Here is a 17,868-nt window from a genome sequence, read left to right as displayed (position 1 = left end):
ATTACAAATCAACAAACCAGCTCCATCAGCAAACTCCAAAATCCTTTCACCTTCTCCATTCCTCACACCATATCCGTAACCCCCATGAACTCCCTCAAAAGCATCCATACTCTTTCCCACATGTCCATTTAGGTCTCCTCCTACTACAACAACTTTCTCATCTTTCACATTTTCCATCAGCTTCTCTATTGCACACCAGAACTTGTCCCTCTCTTCATCGCTACGACCAACCTGCGGAGCATATCCCGAGATTACGTTCACCAATAACTTTCCAATCATCATATTCACCATCATCAACCTTTCACTCACTCTAGTCACACTCCAGTCATTTTGTCGCAATTAATCCGGAATGTAAATTCGAACTGCGATCACGATGACAGCAGGTGGCGACTCGTAGTCGTATCATCGTATGTATAAATTACCTTCTTCAGGTAATTGTAGATGCTGGCCTTTCTTCTTTTAATGGGCCCATCCACTGGAGCAGTTTTCTGGTTCTGAACTTCGATCCAGGCACTCAATCTTTTCTCCATTTTTTTTTTCAACAATGGTGTCTCTCCTGCTAACGTATGATGTTGGGATGGAGGCTCCTGCATGAACGCTGGAACGGATTTTGTCTTCGGCCTTCCGTACCGTCCTAATGGTCGATTCATTCATGCCATATTGCCTGGCCAAAGATGAAGCAGAAACTGATGATTAATGTATTCAGGATATCAAGTTTGACCTACATGGTCATTGTTTTCCTCCTCTTCTTGTCCGGTTGGTTCAAATTGGGTATTTTGGGAGCCATAATGATCGACGTAAGTTCACTTGATGGCGGCAGGTTCGGAGATGGCGACAGGTGGCAGCTCGTGCCGCACGTGTATATAAATTAAATAGTAACTAGGGCATGCCCGTACTATATCTATATCTAAAATTATATCCCCCCCCTCTATTTACATGAAATGGTTTGGTCCAAAGCGAACGGCTTGCGAGTGGTGACAATCCCCCCCCTCTATTTACATGCAATGGTTTGGTCCAAAGCGAACGGCTTCCGGAGTTTGGTAAAGAAATCGCCATCGCGTGCACAAACGCGCAGGAAAGCGAATGAATCGCAAATTCGTTTTTATTAGTTGTAAAACATCGTTTAACGCCAACATAGTTTGCAAACGTGAAATAAATGAATACGCTCTCAAATGTGCCATCCGAGGCAGAGTGTGCCCGCCACGTTCGGCACACGCGATCGTTCGCTGCTCTCTGATTGGTTGAATCGTTTTTTGGACATAGCTCGGTAAGTAATTGTCCGATTAATATGAAACCTTGAAAAGGCACATCCTCGGGTCCCCAGCAATATACCTGGCAAGTTAAAAGTATATCGGACCCGTGGTTGTCGAGAAACAGCGGTCACAGACAAACGTACAGACGTACAGACAGACAGACAGAGATTACTGGAATTATAGATAGATTAAGCGAGGTAATAAGGAATAAGGAAAAATAATAAAATCTTTGCGAAAACGCCAGCCGTTTTTGTCTCAATTAATACAGAATGTAAAATCGAACTGCGAGCGATGACGGCAGGTGGCGACTCGTATCATCGTATGTATAAATAAAATATTAATTAACCGTTGTCCACACAGGGGGGTCTTTTTAGCCTTGTATTTAGCATAAGAAGACCTCCCTTGTGTGGACAAGGGTTAAGTAAAGTAAAGTACAGTACAGTAACAAGGAATAAGAATAATATAAATCTTTGGGAAACCACCAGCCACGATCGCGTAAATGCGAAACATATCCTCACGTTGGGGAGGTTTTGACGCATTTAATTCAGCGTGAAAATTGGAAACCGCGTTTGAGGAAGCCGCGTTGGAGGAAGTCTTACTGTGTATATATATAACTTAGTTAGTAACTCCCAACCGCAACCAGGTCGACTCCATATGATGAGTGGATACCAGAGATAACGTTACCGTGTGGCAGGCAGTGCTTATCGCTCCCAGCAAGGTGCAGCAGCAGCTGTATGGGACACCTTGCTGGCGGTTCTCCACTGATGATATGAAGGTCGCATAGTGACTGATATAAAAACCGAAAGGTTCACAGAGTTACAAGTGTATGGAAGCCTCACTGCGTTGCCCTGATGAAGCCCCAACAAGGGCGAAACCAGGTCGGTAACTGTGAGTTTTGCATGCACTTGTGACAGTATCTGAATTTATAATCCGTAATGACGCACTGCTAGATGGTTCCTCTGGAGCTTTGCAGGCAATGCGGACATGCATGGCGATGACGTCATGTTGTCCGCTCATTAGGTTGGAGAACCAGATTACAGATACCATTATTAGTAACTCCCAACCGCAACCAGGTCGACTCCATATGATGAGTGGATACCAGAGATAACGTTACCGTGTGGCAGGCGGTGCTTATCGCTCCCAGCAAGGTGCAGCAGCAGCTGTATGGGACACCTTGCTGGCGGTTCTCCACTGATGATATGAAGGTCGCATAGTGACTGATATAAAAACCGAAAGGTTCACAGAGTTACAAGTGTATGGAAGCCTCACTGCGTTGCCCTGATGAAGCCCCAACAAGGGCAAAACCAGGTCGGTAACTGTGAGTTTTGCATGCACTTGTGACAGTATCTGAATTTATAATCCGTAATGACGCACTGCTAGATGGTTCCTCTGGAGCTTTGCAGGCAATGCGGACATGCATGGCGATGACGTCATGTTGTCCGCTCATTAGGTTGGAGAACCAGATTACAGATACCATTATATATATATATATATATGTATATATATATATATATATATATATATATATATATATATATATATATATATATATATATATTGTTGCGGAGATGAGGACTGTATATTTTTTGATTGTGTGCTGTACTATTATTATTATTGGTTATTCTGCGCCCCCCTACCTCCGGAGCTGTGTAAAGGTGAAAGGGCATCCCATAATTAGTCCACAAGCATACACATCAGCCAAATAATAGAATACCCCTGTTGATAGTTATCTCTTATTCTGTGTTTTAGGGTAAGGCAGTGTCTCCCATTAATTGAAGTACTCCATTGCACCAGTGAAAGAGAATAGATCCCCTTTCATTCCCATCCCCAAAATCTCCATTCCCTTTTACATCCCCTCTCGTGATTGCCAAGCCTCGATTGCCCATATTACATCCCCTCTCGTCATTGCTGAGCCCTCGATTCCCAATCACCTCCCCTCCAATAACCGCCATTGACCACGAGGCAGGGTCGGAGAAGAAAGGCGTGTCTCCACCTCGTCATAGAGGGGAGGAGGGGCGTACCTGCCCGTCGTCATCGAGGGCGGAGCCCGAGGGTCGCGCGACCAACCAGGGCCGAGGTGAGCACCCCGATGGGCGTGTCCAAAACGCCGGCGGCTTAATCGCTGGAGGCGCTATAAAAGGCGCACGCAGGAAGTGAAGAGTGAGTCGGTTGCCAGTAGAGGGTCCGTGAAGAGTTGGTCACAAAGAGTTGGTCACAAAGAGTTGGTCATCAAGAAAGAGTCCTGAAGCTTGTGAGGGAAGGAGAGAGAACCCGTCACACCAAAGCTCCACCAAGCGTTCACCTCCACCAAAGCTCCGCCAAGCTCCGCGTTGGCTCCACCAAGCGTTCACCTCCACCAAGGCTCCACCAAGCTCCGCGTTGGCTCCACCAAGCGTTCACCTCCACCAAGGCTCCACCAAGCTCCGCGTTGGCTCCAACAAGCGTTCACCTCCACCAAAGCTCCGCCAAGCTCCGCGTGGGCTCCACCAAGCGTTCACCTCCAGCCATCCACCTCCTGCCATTCCTGTCATTCCCCGCGTGAGTCTGCCTTTTGTTTGTTCTGTCCTGGGTTAATTAAGACTGTAGGTAAGCTAGTATTTTCCCTGTGTCACCTGCGTCTTATGTGCTTGTAAATAAACGTGACTGCTCCTTTTTGCTTGTGTGTGTACAATAAATCCAATTACTCTTCTGTCCGTCTTCTCGTTTTATTCCTTTTCCTCTTTGCATTCGTCGTTTTTGTCTTTTCCCTCATTGAGCAGCTGCGGTGCGATACGGCCAAAGTTCTGGGTGAATCGGGTGAGTCAGGGATCCTGTAACGGTCGCGGCAATACCACCGCTCGGTAAATAACATCTTAATCCGCGATCATTAACAATATATATCTATCTATAATTCCAGTAATCTCTGTGTGTATGTATGTATGTATGTATGTCTGTATGTCTGTGACCGCTGTTTCTCGACAACCACGGGACCGATATACTTTAAACTTGCCAGGTATATTGCTGGGGACCCGAGGATGTGCCTTTTCAAGGTTTCATATTAATCGGACAAGTAGTTACCGAGCTATGTCCAAAAAACGATTCAACCAATCAGAGAGCAGCGAGCTATCACGTGTGCCGAACGTGCCGAACAGACTCTGCCTCGGACGGCACATTTGAGAGCGTATTCATTTATTTCACGTTGGCAAACTATGTTGGCGTTCAACTATGTTTTAAAACTAATTAAAACTAATTTGCGATTCTTTCGCTTTCCTGCGCGTTTGTGCACGCTATGGCGATTTCTTTACCAAACTCCGCAAGCCGTTCGCTTTGGACCAAACCATTTCATGTAAATAGAGGGGGGGGGATTGTCACCGTACTCGCAAGCCGTTCGCTTTGGACCAAACCATTTCATGTAAATAGAGGGGGGGGATTGTCACCGTACTCGCAAGCCGTTCGCTTTGGACCAAACCATTTCATGTAAATAGAGGGGGGGGATATAATTTTAGATATAGATATAGTACGGGCATGCCCTAGTATATATAAAGCTCTCAATTCAGAGATATATATATATATATAATGGTATCTGTAATCTGGTGATGATGAGCTAATGAGCGGACAACATGACGTCATCGCCATGCATGTCCGCATTGGACATGATGATGAACATTATTAGTAACTCCCAACCGCAACCAGGTCGACTCCATATGATGAGTGGATACCGGATATAACGTTACCGTGTGGAAGGTGGTGCTTATCGCTCCCAGCAAGGTGCAGCAGCAGCTGTATGGGACACCTTGCTGGCGGTTCTCCACTGATGATATGAAGGTCGCATAGTGACACACTTATATATATATATATATATATATATATATATATATATATATATATATATATATAATTATATATATATATATATATATATATATATATATATATATAATCAGGACATTAAATAACACGCGGACGTAGCTTCAGGACGGTCGATCTTTAATTCTCAACAAGCTTTCGACCAACAAAGGTCTTCTTCTTAGTCGTCCCCAAGTTCAGCGGAAGTGATTCACTGATTTTGACTGACTGATATTAATGTTTGGTACCTTTCGGGTGTCGTAGAAAGCTGAATTTGGCATGCCGATGGACATCGAAGATGGTACACCGGGAAAAAAAATCACAGAACCATCGCAAAGCATTCCTAAATGAAAATTTACATTAAAAAAAAAGATAAACAAACATTAAAAAATAAAAAAACTCATTCCATATCGACCATTTGAAAATTGTCATTTTTATAACTATTAACTGTGAAAATTGTCATTTTTATAACTATAAACTGTGAAACAAAAATCTCAATAAGAATTTACGTAATAACCATAAACAAGTCCGTAAAATAAATAAATTAACAAGAAGACGCATGCGTAGCACGATACTTGCAAAATCCGCCGCCCCCCCCCCCTCCCCCCACCCAAAAAAAGTTTTCCAATGATACAGCAAATTGTCCATTTCATGAAGATTAAAATTTACAATTTTGATCAAAGCTCGGGTCAACAGGATGAAAAGTGATGATTTTTCAGATGAAAAATGATGATTTTGGAAGGTTGACCTTGAGTTGACCTTTGACCTTTTGACCTCAAAAATAGTTAGTTTCCCTATTTAGTGACTCAATGTGCAAATGCTGTTCAATTTTCAAGTCAATCGGATGAAAATTGAGGATATTAAAAATTTGGCCTATGTTGACCTTTTTGCCTATGTTGACCTCAAAAATAGATGGTGGTTGAATTCAGTGACCATATATATAAATCCTCTTAGAAGTTCAAGTCAATCAAATGAAAATTGGTGATTTTAGAAATTTGGCCTATGTTGACCTTTTGGCCTGTGTTTACCTAAATTATAATACGTGGTTGAATTCAGTGACCAGATATGCAAGTCCTCTTCAAATTTCATGTCAATTGGATGAAAATTGAGGATTTTAGAAATGTGGCCTATGTTGACCTTTTGGCCTATGTTGACCTCAAAGATACTTGGTGGTTGAATTCAGTGACCAGATATGCAAGTCTTCTTCAAATTTCAAGTCAATTGGATAAAAATTGAGGATTTTAGAAATTTGGCCTATGTTGACCTTTTGGCCTATGTTGACCTCAAGAATACTTGGTGGTTGAATTCAGTGACCAGATATGCAAGTTATCTTCAAATTTCAAGTCAATTGGATGAAAATTGAGGATTTTAGAAATTTGGCCTATGTTGACCTTTTGGCCTATGTTGACCTCAAGAATACTTGGTGGTTGAATTCAGTGACCAGATATGCAAGTCCTCTTCAAATTTCAAGTCAATCGGACGAAAATTGAGGATTTTAGAAATTTGGCCTATGTTGACCTTTTGGCCTATGTTGACCTTTTGGCCTATGTTCACCTAAAATATAATTTGTGGTTGAATTCAGTGACCAGATATGCAAGTCCTTTTCAAATTTCAAGTCAATTGGATGAAAATTGAGGATTTTGGAAATTTGTCCTATGTTGACCATTTGGCCCATGTTGACCTCAAAAATACTTGGTTGTTGAATTCAGTGACCAGATATGCAAGTGGTCTTCAAATTTCAAGTCAATCGGATGAAAATTGAGGATTTTAGAAATTTAGCAAATTTAGTGACCTTTGGCCTATGTTGACCTTTTGACCTATTGACCCCAAAAACAATAGGCTTCTTGCTTTTGACCAACTCTACCACTTGGTGAAGTTTCGTGAAGGTCGGTTGAAAATTGTGACCTGTAGGCCAGTGACAAACAAACAGACAAATAGACAAACAGACAAACAGACAAACAGACAGAACCACAAACACAACCGACCAATATACTTGAAAAATCTTCGATTTTGCAAGTAATAAATACAACCTAAATTGATATCTAGCAGCAGGTCAGTGATACTTGCTTATAATCATGAAGCTTCTATTAATCTAAAGCTAAATTGTACACTGAGATTTTCTTTTCCTGTAGGTTTTTGAGGAATTTCATTGGTAGTTTGCACTCATTTCAGTGGCCTAATTTATCCCTCCTCCATTACTCCATGCATGTCTCTTCAAGCACATTTCTTTCTTTTGCGAACTTCACAAAGGCATTTCCACTTAATATGTAGATAGTCTTACAGTTGTTCAACTTACATCCAAAAAGCTCACATTCACAAGGAGGTCGATGGAAATGTCGTCAATGCTTCCATATTCCCTATGTGCACAGATACATTGCATCTGTTTAACAACACAACCAAACAAACAGAAACCCCACACTGTGCTCAACCAATCATTATCAATATTTGTGCACCTGATGACAATGGCATTTTCACCATATTTCTCTTTCAGCATTTCAATGTCAGCTTCGAGTTGGGGATGTCTGTGGCTTTCTCCATCTTCACCAAGCTGGAGAACATTAAAGTTGCACATTTGTTTAAACCCATTGAATCTCAAATTATCAAAAGCAGTAGATGCAAATAAATTAACATTACAGGTGGATTTACAGTAGTGTTTTCAAATCAGTTTGAAACTGATCTGACAAATCAGTTTCAAATCAGTCTCCTATAAAATCAGTCCAAACGTATACGGCCAATGCCAGAGGTGCACAATAACTATCTGACTTCTCTGTTTCTACCATATGGTAAAATGTTGAGCTGTTTCATGTTCCCATCTGAGTTTATGGTTCATGATGCTTGAAAGTGAGGATGCATCGATTTATACTCATGTCTTTGCACTACATGCGATTAAAGTACAAGCTCCTTCATTACATGCGATTCAATTTGTTTTTAGCCGCGTCGCAGACGCTGCTCATAGAGTGCCCTCTGCTGTTGTTGTTGTTCTTCTTCTTGTTCTTCTTGTTCTTGCAGAGAAGACAAAACCTCAAAGCTCCACCCATTCTGGGAATCATAGCTCCACCCATTCTGGGAGAGCCTTCATATAAACAAATATCCACCATTTTATTAACTCGCATAGCTTTGAGGCCTGTTTTGTAGGCCCGTGGTGTCTTCCTCTCTCACACAGTTTTATTTCAAATCAAATTCGATATATCATTTCATTTTTCACAGTCGCTAACATAGTTTTAGACTCGGTTGAAAAAAAACGGGAAGAAAATCCGATTAAAGTTGCCCTTTATAGAACGAAATGAATTCTCAAAGGCCTGTAACTTCAAGTCCATTGAGATATATTTTTTAAAATCGTGGCATGGTCAGTCATACACCGCCCGAAATAAGAGACGGGAAAATGCCGAGATATATATATTTTGTTTAAATCGCGGCATGGTCAGTCATACACCGCCCGAAATAACAGACGGGAAAATGCCGAGATATATTAAAAATTCGTCCATTTGATGACAATCGTCACGATGAAATATTTAATTTATACGTCGTCACAATAATGTGGAGAGAGGAGCATAGCTTCGTTCACGTGTAGCCACACACGGGAAATTGCCGAGATATATATTTTTTAAATCGCGGCATGGTCAGTCATACACCGCCCGAAATAACAGACGGGAAAATGCCGAGATATATTTAAAATTCGTCGCCACACACGGGAAATTGCCGAGATATATTTTCACTTTGCACAAAAATAACATCAAGTAATCGAATCAATAGGAATGTCCTGTGCCTATAACATCGACGTTATAGGCACAGCTGCATCTAGGCATTGTGTAACATCGACGCGGCTTTTGTTTTAATTAAAACTTTTTGTACTTGTTAACCTTATACAATGACTTCAATGTGTGGTCAGTGTGTACAAAATGCACCTCATTGGTGAAATTCAGGTGATGCGTTATATACAACTTTTTCAGTAGCATACCAAAGTTTCAAGGTTACAGCAGAACACAGACAAAAGGCTACTAAACCTATGCCACAAGATGTGATTAACCCTTTGAGTACGGGATTTTTTTGATAAAAATACCCCCGGTAGGGGATTAATTTGTCATTTTGGTACGGGAATGCAACCACGTACTGACGATCTAATTATAGGTATAGTCGATGACGTGTAGTAATGTCATCCGTACACAAAACTTTTTCGCGGGTTGCGGCACTGGACGTCATCCGTACTCAAAGGTTTAAAAAGGCAAGCATTGAATCAAATATACATTTTTGTCCATCAGTTCTTGTACCTGAGATGGAAAACAAAATTCTTCAGATTCTGCTTCAGCTTCCCCATCAGATTCATCTGTTGGCCACGTCAGATCCTACACAAAAATACAATACTTTATGATTTGTTAAAACAAAAATTATACATACGAGAAGCACACGCTCCCTACAGGAGCAGCCAGTTCATGGTATTATCTTTATTCAAACGTATAATTCAAAATACCTTTCCAAAATATGTCTCGCTGCATAATTCCAAACACCTCACTGCACTGGAAAACGTGGGGACAAAAATGCTGGACTGTAATGGGTGGGGACTTGTAATACCCTCTCTCATCTGGAGCGGCACTACACAATACACATTTACATATGGAATCTGAGTCCCTCCATTATCCCCTCCCCCGCAGCCTCTGCTAGCATTAGCGTTGTAATGATGTAGCACATGACTACAACAAAAATCAGCTTTAACTTTATTTTGAACGAATCACCTTTGGGCTTGCCCAATTTCAATTTCACCTCTATTTTTTTAAGTTTGTATAAAGGAGACATGATGTCAGAAATCCGGTACAAAACGGCAAAGGAAATTTGTGAGGACATTGAATGACTTCAATTCAGGAGGACAGGAGGATGGGGAGAGGGAGCAGGAGGAGGAGGAGAAGGTAACAGGGGTGTTCCATTACCAAAAGGCTTGACGATCGCTCTCCAAGTTGCTTAAGCACGCAACGTAGCACTCCAACAAAATGTTCCTGACGAGCGGCTCGTTTGGCAAGCGATAGTATGATGAAATATGAGGAAGAAAATCTGGTTGTGGGATGGTATTGAGAAGTGGATATAAAGGAATGCTGTGTAGGAAGGAGGAGAGTGTTGGCTTCGTTTCTGTATTCTGTGAGCAGACACTTGAGTAAGGTATGAAGAGGTATACTAAATAATTATTCGCTTGCTTATAGATTAGTGGTAAATGCTACTATGTTCTTTCCCTGTAGTTCTAACAGTTTCTTTTTATTTTGTGTTATAGGGTATGTGGAGAGAGATTTCAATAAAGCCTCATTACTGGAAACGAGGTCTCGACTTGATTTCATAACAATTTATTGAAATCTATCTCGACACTCAAGTGCCATGGACAAACTTCTCAAACCAGAGAGATTCGTTGGAGACCCGAATGCCAGTGATGCCGGACGTCATTTGACACACTGGTTACGATCCTTGGAACTCTACTTGGAAGCCGTACCAGACGTCACGGACCTACAGAAGTTGAATGTCCTCATTTTCAACGTGTTCAGCACTGTCTTTGACTATTTCTCCCACTGTGATACCTATGCCGATTCTGTGACGGCCCTACGAGCACTCTATGTCAAACCACGAAGTGCTATCTACGCATGACATCTGCTCGCAACGCGCAGGCAAGAGCCAACCGAGACTTTGAAGCAATATACGCAGGAGTTACGACAACTCGGCAAGGACTGCAGTGCTGGATTGGATGGCTATCGAAGGCACTGGTGATCTAATGTGAGATGCTTTCATTACTGGTCTCCAATCGCCTGCTATTCGTCAGCACCTGCTAGAGAACGAGGCTATGACCTTTCAGGTTGCGTATGAATAGGCTCGGGTTCTGCAGCTGGCCCAGATCCGATCTGAGACATACGGACGACAATATCTGATGGCAAGTGCTGCAACCACCGAGAAACGCTCGGAAGCGGTGTCTGCCGCTGGGCCAGGTTGTCTGTCGCATGCCGCTTGCCAGGATTCCCTCGGCGAGAGTCTGGACGCAGAGGATAGCTGCCGCGACTCCTGCTGCAACGATGGGCAAATGTTTCTTTTGTGGAAATCACAGACATCCGAGGAGCCAATGTCCGGCTTGGGGCGCGCTGTGCAATGGTTGTGGAAAGAAAGGACACTTTGCCAAAGTCTGTCGATTAATTAAGGCCAGACCAACGACGCTCGCAGGCATGCGCACATCGAGGACGGCTCCTGAGGTTGCACCCCGCAGCCTAGCAAGGGCTGTGATTCCAGTGGTGTTCAATGGCGAAGCAGATGACGCTTTCATCGACACTGGGAGCAGTTAAAGTTACGTCAGCCAGGATCTTGTTCGCAGACACGGTTGACCCACTGTTCCGGCCACTCAGCGTGTGCACATGGCCTCAGCAGCCCTATGGCAAAGCTCAAAAGGGTTCTGTGTGGTGAACTTGGTAGCTAATGAGATACTATACTCGGATGTTAAGATGATGGTATTGCCGAATCTGTGCTCCGACATTCTCCTTGGTCATGACTTTTTGAATCGGCATGGGCGTTTAGAGATGTGATTCAATAGTGAACAACCCTCTAAAATCTTCTCGGTATGTAGCTTTGCAGAGATGTCGATTGAGCCTCCCCCATTGTTTCCGTGTCTGACACCTAATTGTCACCCTATAACTGTGAAATATAGGCGATATTTGCACCCCGATGTACAATTTATCACTGACGAGACCAAGCGCCTGCTAAGCGAGGGTATAATTGAACCTAGCAGCTCGCCCTGGAGGGCTCAAGTACTCGTAGTCAATAACCCTAATCACCGGAAGCGTATGGTCATCAACTATTCTCAGACAATCAATCACTTTACCCAACTTGACGCCTACCCGCTCCCCAAAATGGACGACATGGTCAAAAAAGTATCTACCTACAGGGTATTTAGCACCTTGGACCTTCAAAGTGATTATCACCAGATACCTATCAGGGAGACTGATCATCCTTACACCGCCTTCGAATCTGGTCAGTGGTTGTACCAATTTCGTAGAATCCCCTTCGGGGTCTCTAACGAAAGTTTCTTGTTTTCAATGGGCGATTGATGACATCATAACCAGAGAGTAGCTAAAATATGTTTTCGTGTATGTCGACAATGTCAGTATGTGGCCGAGATGAGGATGACCATGATTCGAATTTACGGCGGTTCCTGGACGTAGCGCAGAAATACAGGTTGACCTGCAACGAGGATAAGTGTAACTATTCCGTGAAAACAGTGGATCTCCTGGGGTACACCGTGACCGGAGGGGAGATACGACCTGACGCCGCTCGGCTGCAACCTCTGCTCGAGATGGGCCCTCCCATTGACCATGCTGCGTTGCGCAGAGTCATGGGTTTATTTGCTCATTATTCCAAGTGGGCTACAGGGTTTTCAGAGAAGATAAGGCCATTGGTAGAATGTAAAATATTTCTGCTAAACTTGGCCGCGACGGCTGCATTTCAGCTGCTGAAAAACGACATAGCTAGTGCTGTTGTGACCTCGATTAATGAGACAATGTTATTTTCATGATCGAGACAGACGCCTCTGACTGCGCTATAGCGGCGACACTCAATCAAGCTGGAAGGCCAGTTGCATTCTTTTCTCGAACTCTGTCTGGTAGTGAAAAGCGACACTCTGCCATCGAGAAGGAAGCTCATGCAATTGTAGAAGCAGTCAGACGGTGGCGCCATTTCCTACTCGGTAAACATTTTCAGCTGATCACGGACCAGTAGTCCATCGTTTTCATGTATGACAGTCGGCACGCGCAGAAAATTAAAAATGAGACGGTCGCTCGCAGGTGCATTGAATTAGCCGACTTTAGCTTTGACATTGTGCATAGACCTGGACGAGATAATCTGGCTGCTGATGCTCTATCTCGACCAGTCTGTTCAGGAATGACCACCGGCGAGTTACGTGATATTCATGACTCGCTTTGTCACCCCAGGGTCACTCGATTGGCTCATTTCGTGTGGAGTAGGAATCTGCCTTTTTCTATAGATGGCGGCTGGCGTCTTTGTAAGACATGCTCCGTGTGCACTGAAGTTTAACCGAGTTTTTATAGACCGCCTATGGGAACTCTGATTCATGCCGGAAGGCCTTGTGAGTGTCTGAACGTGGACTTCAAAGGTCCATTGCCAGCTGCAGGGACGCACCCATACATCCTTACTGTTGTTGATGAGTACTCCTGATTTCCGTTCGCTTTTCCGTGTGTCGACATGTCATCTGTTACGGTCATTGAATGTTTTCGGCAATTGTTTTTACTGTTCTTCGGATACCCTGCTTTCGTTCACTCAGATAAAGGTACAGCCTTTTTGTCTCGAGAGATTAAGCAGTTTCTCCATGATCGAGGTGAAGCCTCTAGCCATACCACGGCGTACAATCCTCAAGGCAATGGCCTGGTGGAACGGTATAATGGGATTATTTGGAGAGCTGTCTCAATGGGCTTGAAGTCGCGCAGTTTTCCTCCGCAGCAGTGGGAGCGCGTACTGCCTGACGCACTGTACGCTATCCGGTCGCTGCTGTGTACAACTACAAATGTAACGCCGCATGAGCGCTTGTTTCAATTCCAGCGACAAGCGCTACACTCTTGGTTGGTGGAGCCCGGTCCGGCTCTACTGAGACGAGCAGTCAGACAAGTAAATATGAGCCATTGGTGGATCGCGTGGAAATCCTCGAGGCAAATCAGGAGTATGCTCACGTTAGGTTGGCTGACGGACACGAGACTACCGTGTCAGTCCGACATCTCACGCCTTGCGCAGAAGGAAATCAGTGGGCTGTTGACAACAAGGGAGACGTAAACTTGGTTTCCCCCGTCAAAATAGAGTCGCAGCCAGGATCGACCGGGGATAAAGTGATTCATGATAACGTTAAGGTTCCGGAGATCCCGTTGGTGTCAGGAAGCACTCTAAGAGAGTGGTCTGATGAGGATGGTCCTCCTTTTGTGAGATCCAGGGATCCGGGAACTTGGGATTTATCGGACCTGTGGTGAAAGATTGTACCAACCGCCTACTCGTTTTGGTTGGCAGAGCTCTGCACTCTGTTATGTTGATTTCTTGTTTATTTGCTATTTGTTTGCTAGCTTGTGTTGTAACTGAGGGAGAATGTGATGAAATATGAAGAAGATCCGGTTGTGGGATGGTATTGAGAAGTGGTTATAAAGGATTGCTGTGTAGGAAGGAGGAGAGTGTTGGCTTCATTTCTGTATTCTGTGAGCAGACACTTGAGTAAGGCATGAAGAGAAATACTAAACGATTATTTGCTTGCTTATCGATTAGAAGTATATGCTATTTGTTCTTTCTCTGTAGTTATAACAGTTTCTTTTTAATTTGTGTTATAGGGTTTGTGGAGATAGATTTCAATAAAGCCTCATATCTGGAAACGAGGTCTCGACTTGATTTCATAACAGAGAGCAAGCTGATTGGTAATGCAACATACCCCAAGAGGATGGGGGTGGGGAGTTACCTTTCCAATGTTAACCTTCCCAAGATGAAAGGTCCGGGGGCCCGGCCTGTGCTCCTCGGGCACCATTGGTAATCCGACGTGACGGACCACCATGGGACCGCACCGCAGGTCTCTCTCAAAATACCACCCATCGCTAGCAAATCCCACCCGTTGCTTCGCTGAATATGGAGAAGGAGAGATCTTCTTCATTTTCTTTTAATTTTATGGCGTTTTCAGAGCTGTGAGGCTCTATATACGCCACACTCCCAGACATAACAGCAGCAAATGAAGGAGCCTTTAGTTGATCTATAGCTGAGTTTCTCAGTAAGGCATAATGCTTTCAGAGATTGAAAAAGAAGAATTATCAGTGGCTGAGTTTCTCCGCAATGCTTTCCGAGTGTGAAGAAGAAGAATTATCAAAAGCTGAGTTTCTCCGTAATGTTTTCCGAGTTTGAAGAAAAAGTTTCTAGCCGAGTATGAAGAAGATCTGGGTGGTGTATTTTGCCAAAAAAAAACGCAGGGAATAATAAAATGATCGTTTATGTTGATGTTTTGCCAATCTCATTAGTAGCTGAGTTTCTCTGTGTTGCCTTGAAGAAGAAGAAGCGCTAATGCTTTCTTCACACTGTTTCTTCTTTTTCTATTTGTTTACAATCACGATACTGAAATGATGACAAATGGGAATCAAGTTGAAGCCTTTTGCATCTTGAAAAACCATCCGATGCATCGTATCATCCATATACAATGCGTATCAAAAAAAAGGTAATCCGAATTCAAGGGGTTAATATGCAAAGGTTATTTAGTTTGACAATTTACATGTGGTTCACCAATTATGAGGAAATCCTCAGCTTTCCATTGATGCCTTTCATGCATCATTGCTGTCACACATGACCGAGTACATGTTCATTGAAAATGACAAGTTCAAATCGCATTTTTACAAGTTTGGCTAATCGGTGCAAGACAGTTTTAAATGGACGCATTACTTGTCGACTGCCAAGTTGATTATGTAAAATTGTTAAGCTGGTCTGGTAATCGTCGGTTGCATCATCCTTTGTTTAAGATGGGTATTTAAGATGGGCCGACAGTGTATGGGTTTAGAGACAGTCTGAGTCATTGAAAAGATGGTTCAACTTATGACTGAACAGCGGACCTTCGTGGTTGCAACCTTTCACCAAACTGGAAGTTTGCAGCGAACTTGTGATGCGTTCAGGGAACTTTTCCCAGAACGGGAGCCTCCAGCAGCCAAAACCATCTGGGCGAATGTTAGAAAATACCAAGAGCATGGCACTGGCCTCAACCGCAACAAGGAGAATTTTGGTAGGAGGCGCACTGGGCGATCGGAAATGAACATTGCAGCAGTAAGGCAGCAAGTTTTGGAGCATCCTCGGGATACCAGCACAAGACGAAATGGGACGGGATTGCCTTCGGCAACATTCAACCGAATCACAAGACTGGACCTTCACCAACATCCATGTCCGATTCACATCCGGCATCAACTTACGCCAGGGAATTTTGCCAGGAGGCTGGTGCTTGCCAGATGGTTGATAGCATGTTGCGAAGCAGATGTCAATTTCCTGCGGTATCTCGTTATCGGTGACGAAGCTGCTTTCGCCATGGACGGCAAAGTCAATACCCATAATGTTCTTGAATATGCCCCGACAGGACAATCCCCGGAATTTAATTTTGACACCGACATGAATCGACGAAAATGGACTGTTTGGTTGGGACTTTGTGGAAGTGGTCAGGTGATCGGACCATTTTTCTTTCAAAGAAATGTCAATGGTAACAGGTATCTGCAGATGATCAATGATGAAGTTTTACCGCAGCTGGAGGAGAACTTTGAGCGACAGGTTCGTGGTGTCTTCAGATATCTCTGGTGGGCCCAAGACGGCGCCCCAGCACATCGTCTTATCGCTGTCCGAGATCGACTGAGGGAACTCTTTGGAGACCGAGTCATCGCCCTCAACCATGCAGTGGAATGGCCACCAAGATCACCTAACCTCACACCATGTGGTTATTGTTCCCCGTCGCTCAGCGGAGCGAAAGGGGGACTATGGCTTTCCTCTCCGTCCGTGTGTCCGTCCGTCCATCCGTCCGTCCGTGCGTGCGTGCATGCGTAAGCGAAGGACCGCATTCGAATTTGGTGTGTGGGTGCAACCCACGTCAAAATCCAAGATGGCCGCCGCCATGTATGTCTGATGCCATGTATGTCTGAACCTTGTAACCTGCATATCTTGAAAAATAAGCGAAGTACCAACTTCTAATCTGGTGTGTGGGTGTATCTAGGCATAAGGAAGAACGCTATTGAAAATTGGGTCGCCACGTCAAAATCCAAGATGGCCACCACCATATATATGTCTGAAATTTGTGAGCGAAATATCTCGAAAAATAAGCGAAGTCCCAACGTCTAATCTGGTGTGTGGGTGTATCTAGGCACAAGGAAGAACGCTGTTTAAAATCGGGTCGCCACGTCAAAAGCCAAGATGGCCGCCGCCATGTATGTCTGAAACTTGTGAGATGAATATCTTGAAAAATAAGCAAAGTACCAACTTCTAATTTGGTGTGTGGGTGTATCTCGGTATAGGGAAGAACGCTATTGAAAATTGGGTCGCCAGGTCAAAATCCAAGATGGCCGCCACCATATATATGTCTGAACCTTATGAGCGAAATATCTCGAAAAATAAGCGAAGTACCAACTTCTAATCTGGTGTGTGGGTGTATCTAGGCACACGGAAGAACGCTGTTTAAAATTGGGTCGCCACGTCAAAATCCAAGATGGCCGCCGCCGTGTATGTCTGAATCTTGTGAGAAGAATATCTTGAAAGATAAGCGAAGTACCAACTTCTAATTTGGTGTGTGGGTGTATCTCGGCATAAGGAAGACCGCTATTGTAAAGTGGGTCGCCACGTCAAAATCCAGGACGGCCGCCTCCATGTATGTCTGAACCTTGTGAGCGAAATATCATATCATAGCATGTTTTCTGCGTGTTCCACTTTGTCAACTCACATCACTTCCCCGACGGGGGACCTAGGCATAACGCTTGTTATTATAGATACACACACACACACACATATACGTGCACACTCTCATATATACACACACACGGAGGTGGATACTTTGATGCCTGGGTGGGATAGATAGATGGACCTGGAAAGATAACAACCAATGGTGAGTGCGCACACAAACACACACACACACACACACACACTGAGATTTAAAAAATCATCCCCGGGAATATTACCACAAATGCACTACGACTGGGGGCAATCCGGGGTTCGGTGACGATCCTGAAAAGAGAACATGGAACAAAACTCTGAAAAAGCTGAACAGTTTGGTCCATGAACCGTGATC

The 17,868-nt window shown here is 43.8% G+C and overlaps 1 protein-coding gene across 7 annotated transcripts in view; it reads right to left on the bottom strand.

Moving 5' to 3' along the window:
* Positions 1-17,868, bottom strand: part of LOC137421222 (protein mono-ADP-ribosyltransferase PARP6) — a 180,550-nt gene that overhangs the window by 147,157 nt on the left and 15,525 nt on the right. For 5 of the 7 annotated variants that reach the window (XM_078771720.1, XM_068107055.2, XM_068107053.2 and 2 more), the window contains 3 exons: positions 9,347-9,421; positions 7,532-7,626; positions 7,375-7,435 (listed from right to left, as the gene is read on the bottom strand). In XM_078771720.1, coding sequence (XP_078627846.1) covers positions 7,375-7,435; positions 7,532-7,572 — 102 coding nt within the window. In that variant the 5' untranslated portion in view covers positions 7,573-7,626; positions 9,347-9,421. Of the gene's footprint in view, positions 1-5,326; positions 5,416-7,374; positions 7,436-7,531; positions 7,627-9,346; positions 9,422-17,868 lie in introns of those variants that run through there. The other 2 variants (XM_078771721.1, XM_068107056.2) reach the window with 2 other exon arrangements.

Source organism: Myxine glutinosa, chromosome 2 (assembly GCF_964187855.1).
Source record: "Myxine glutinosa chromosome 2, kmMyxGlut1.1, whole genome shotgun sequence".
Taxonomy (NCBI): domain Eukaryota; kingdom Metazoa; phylum Chordata; class Myxini; order Myxiniformes; family Myxinidae; genus Myxine; species Myxine glutinosa.
This window is presented reverse-complemented; position numbering and strand designations above follow the sequence as displayed.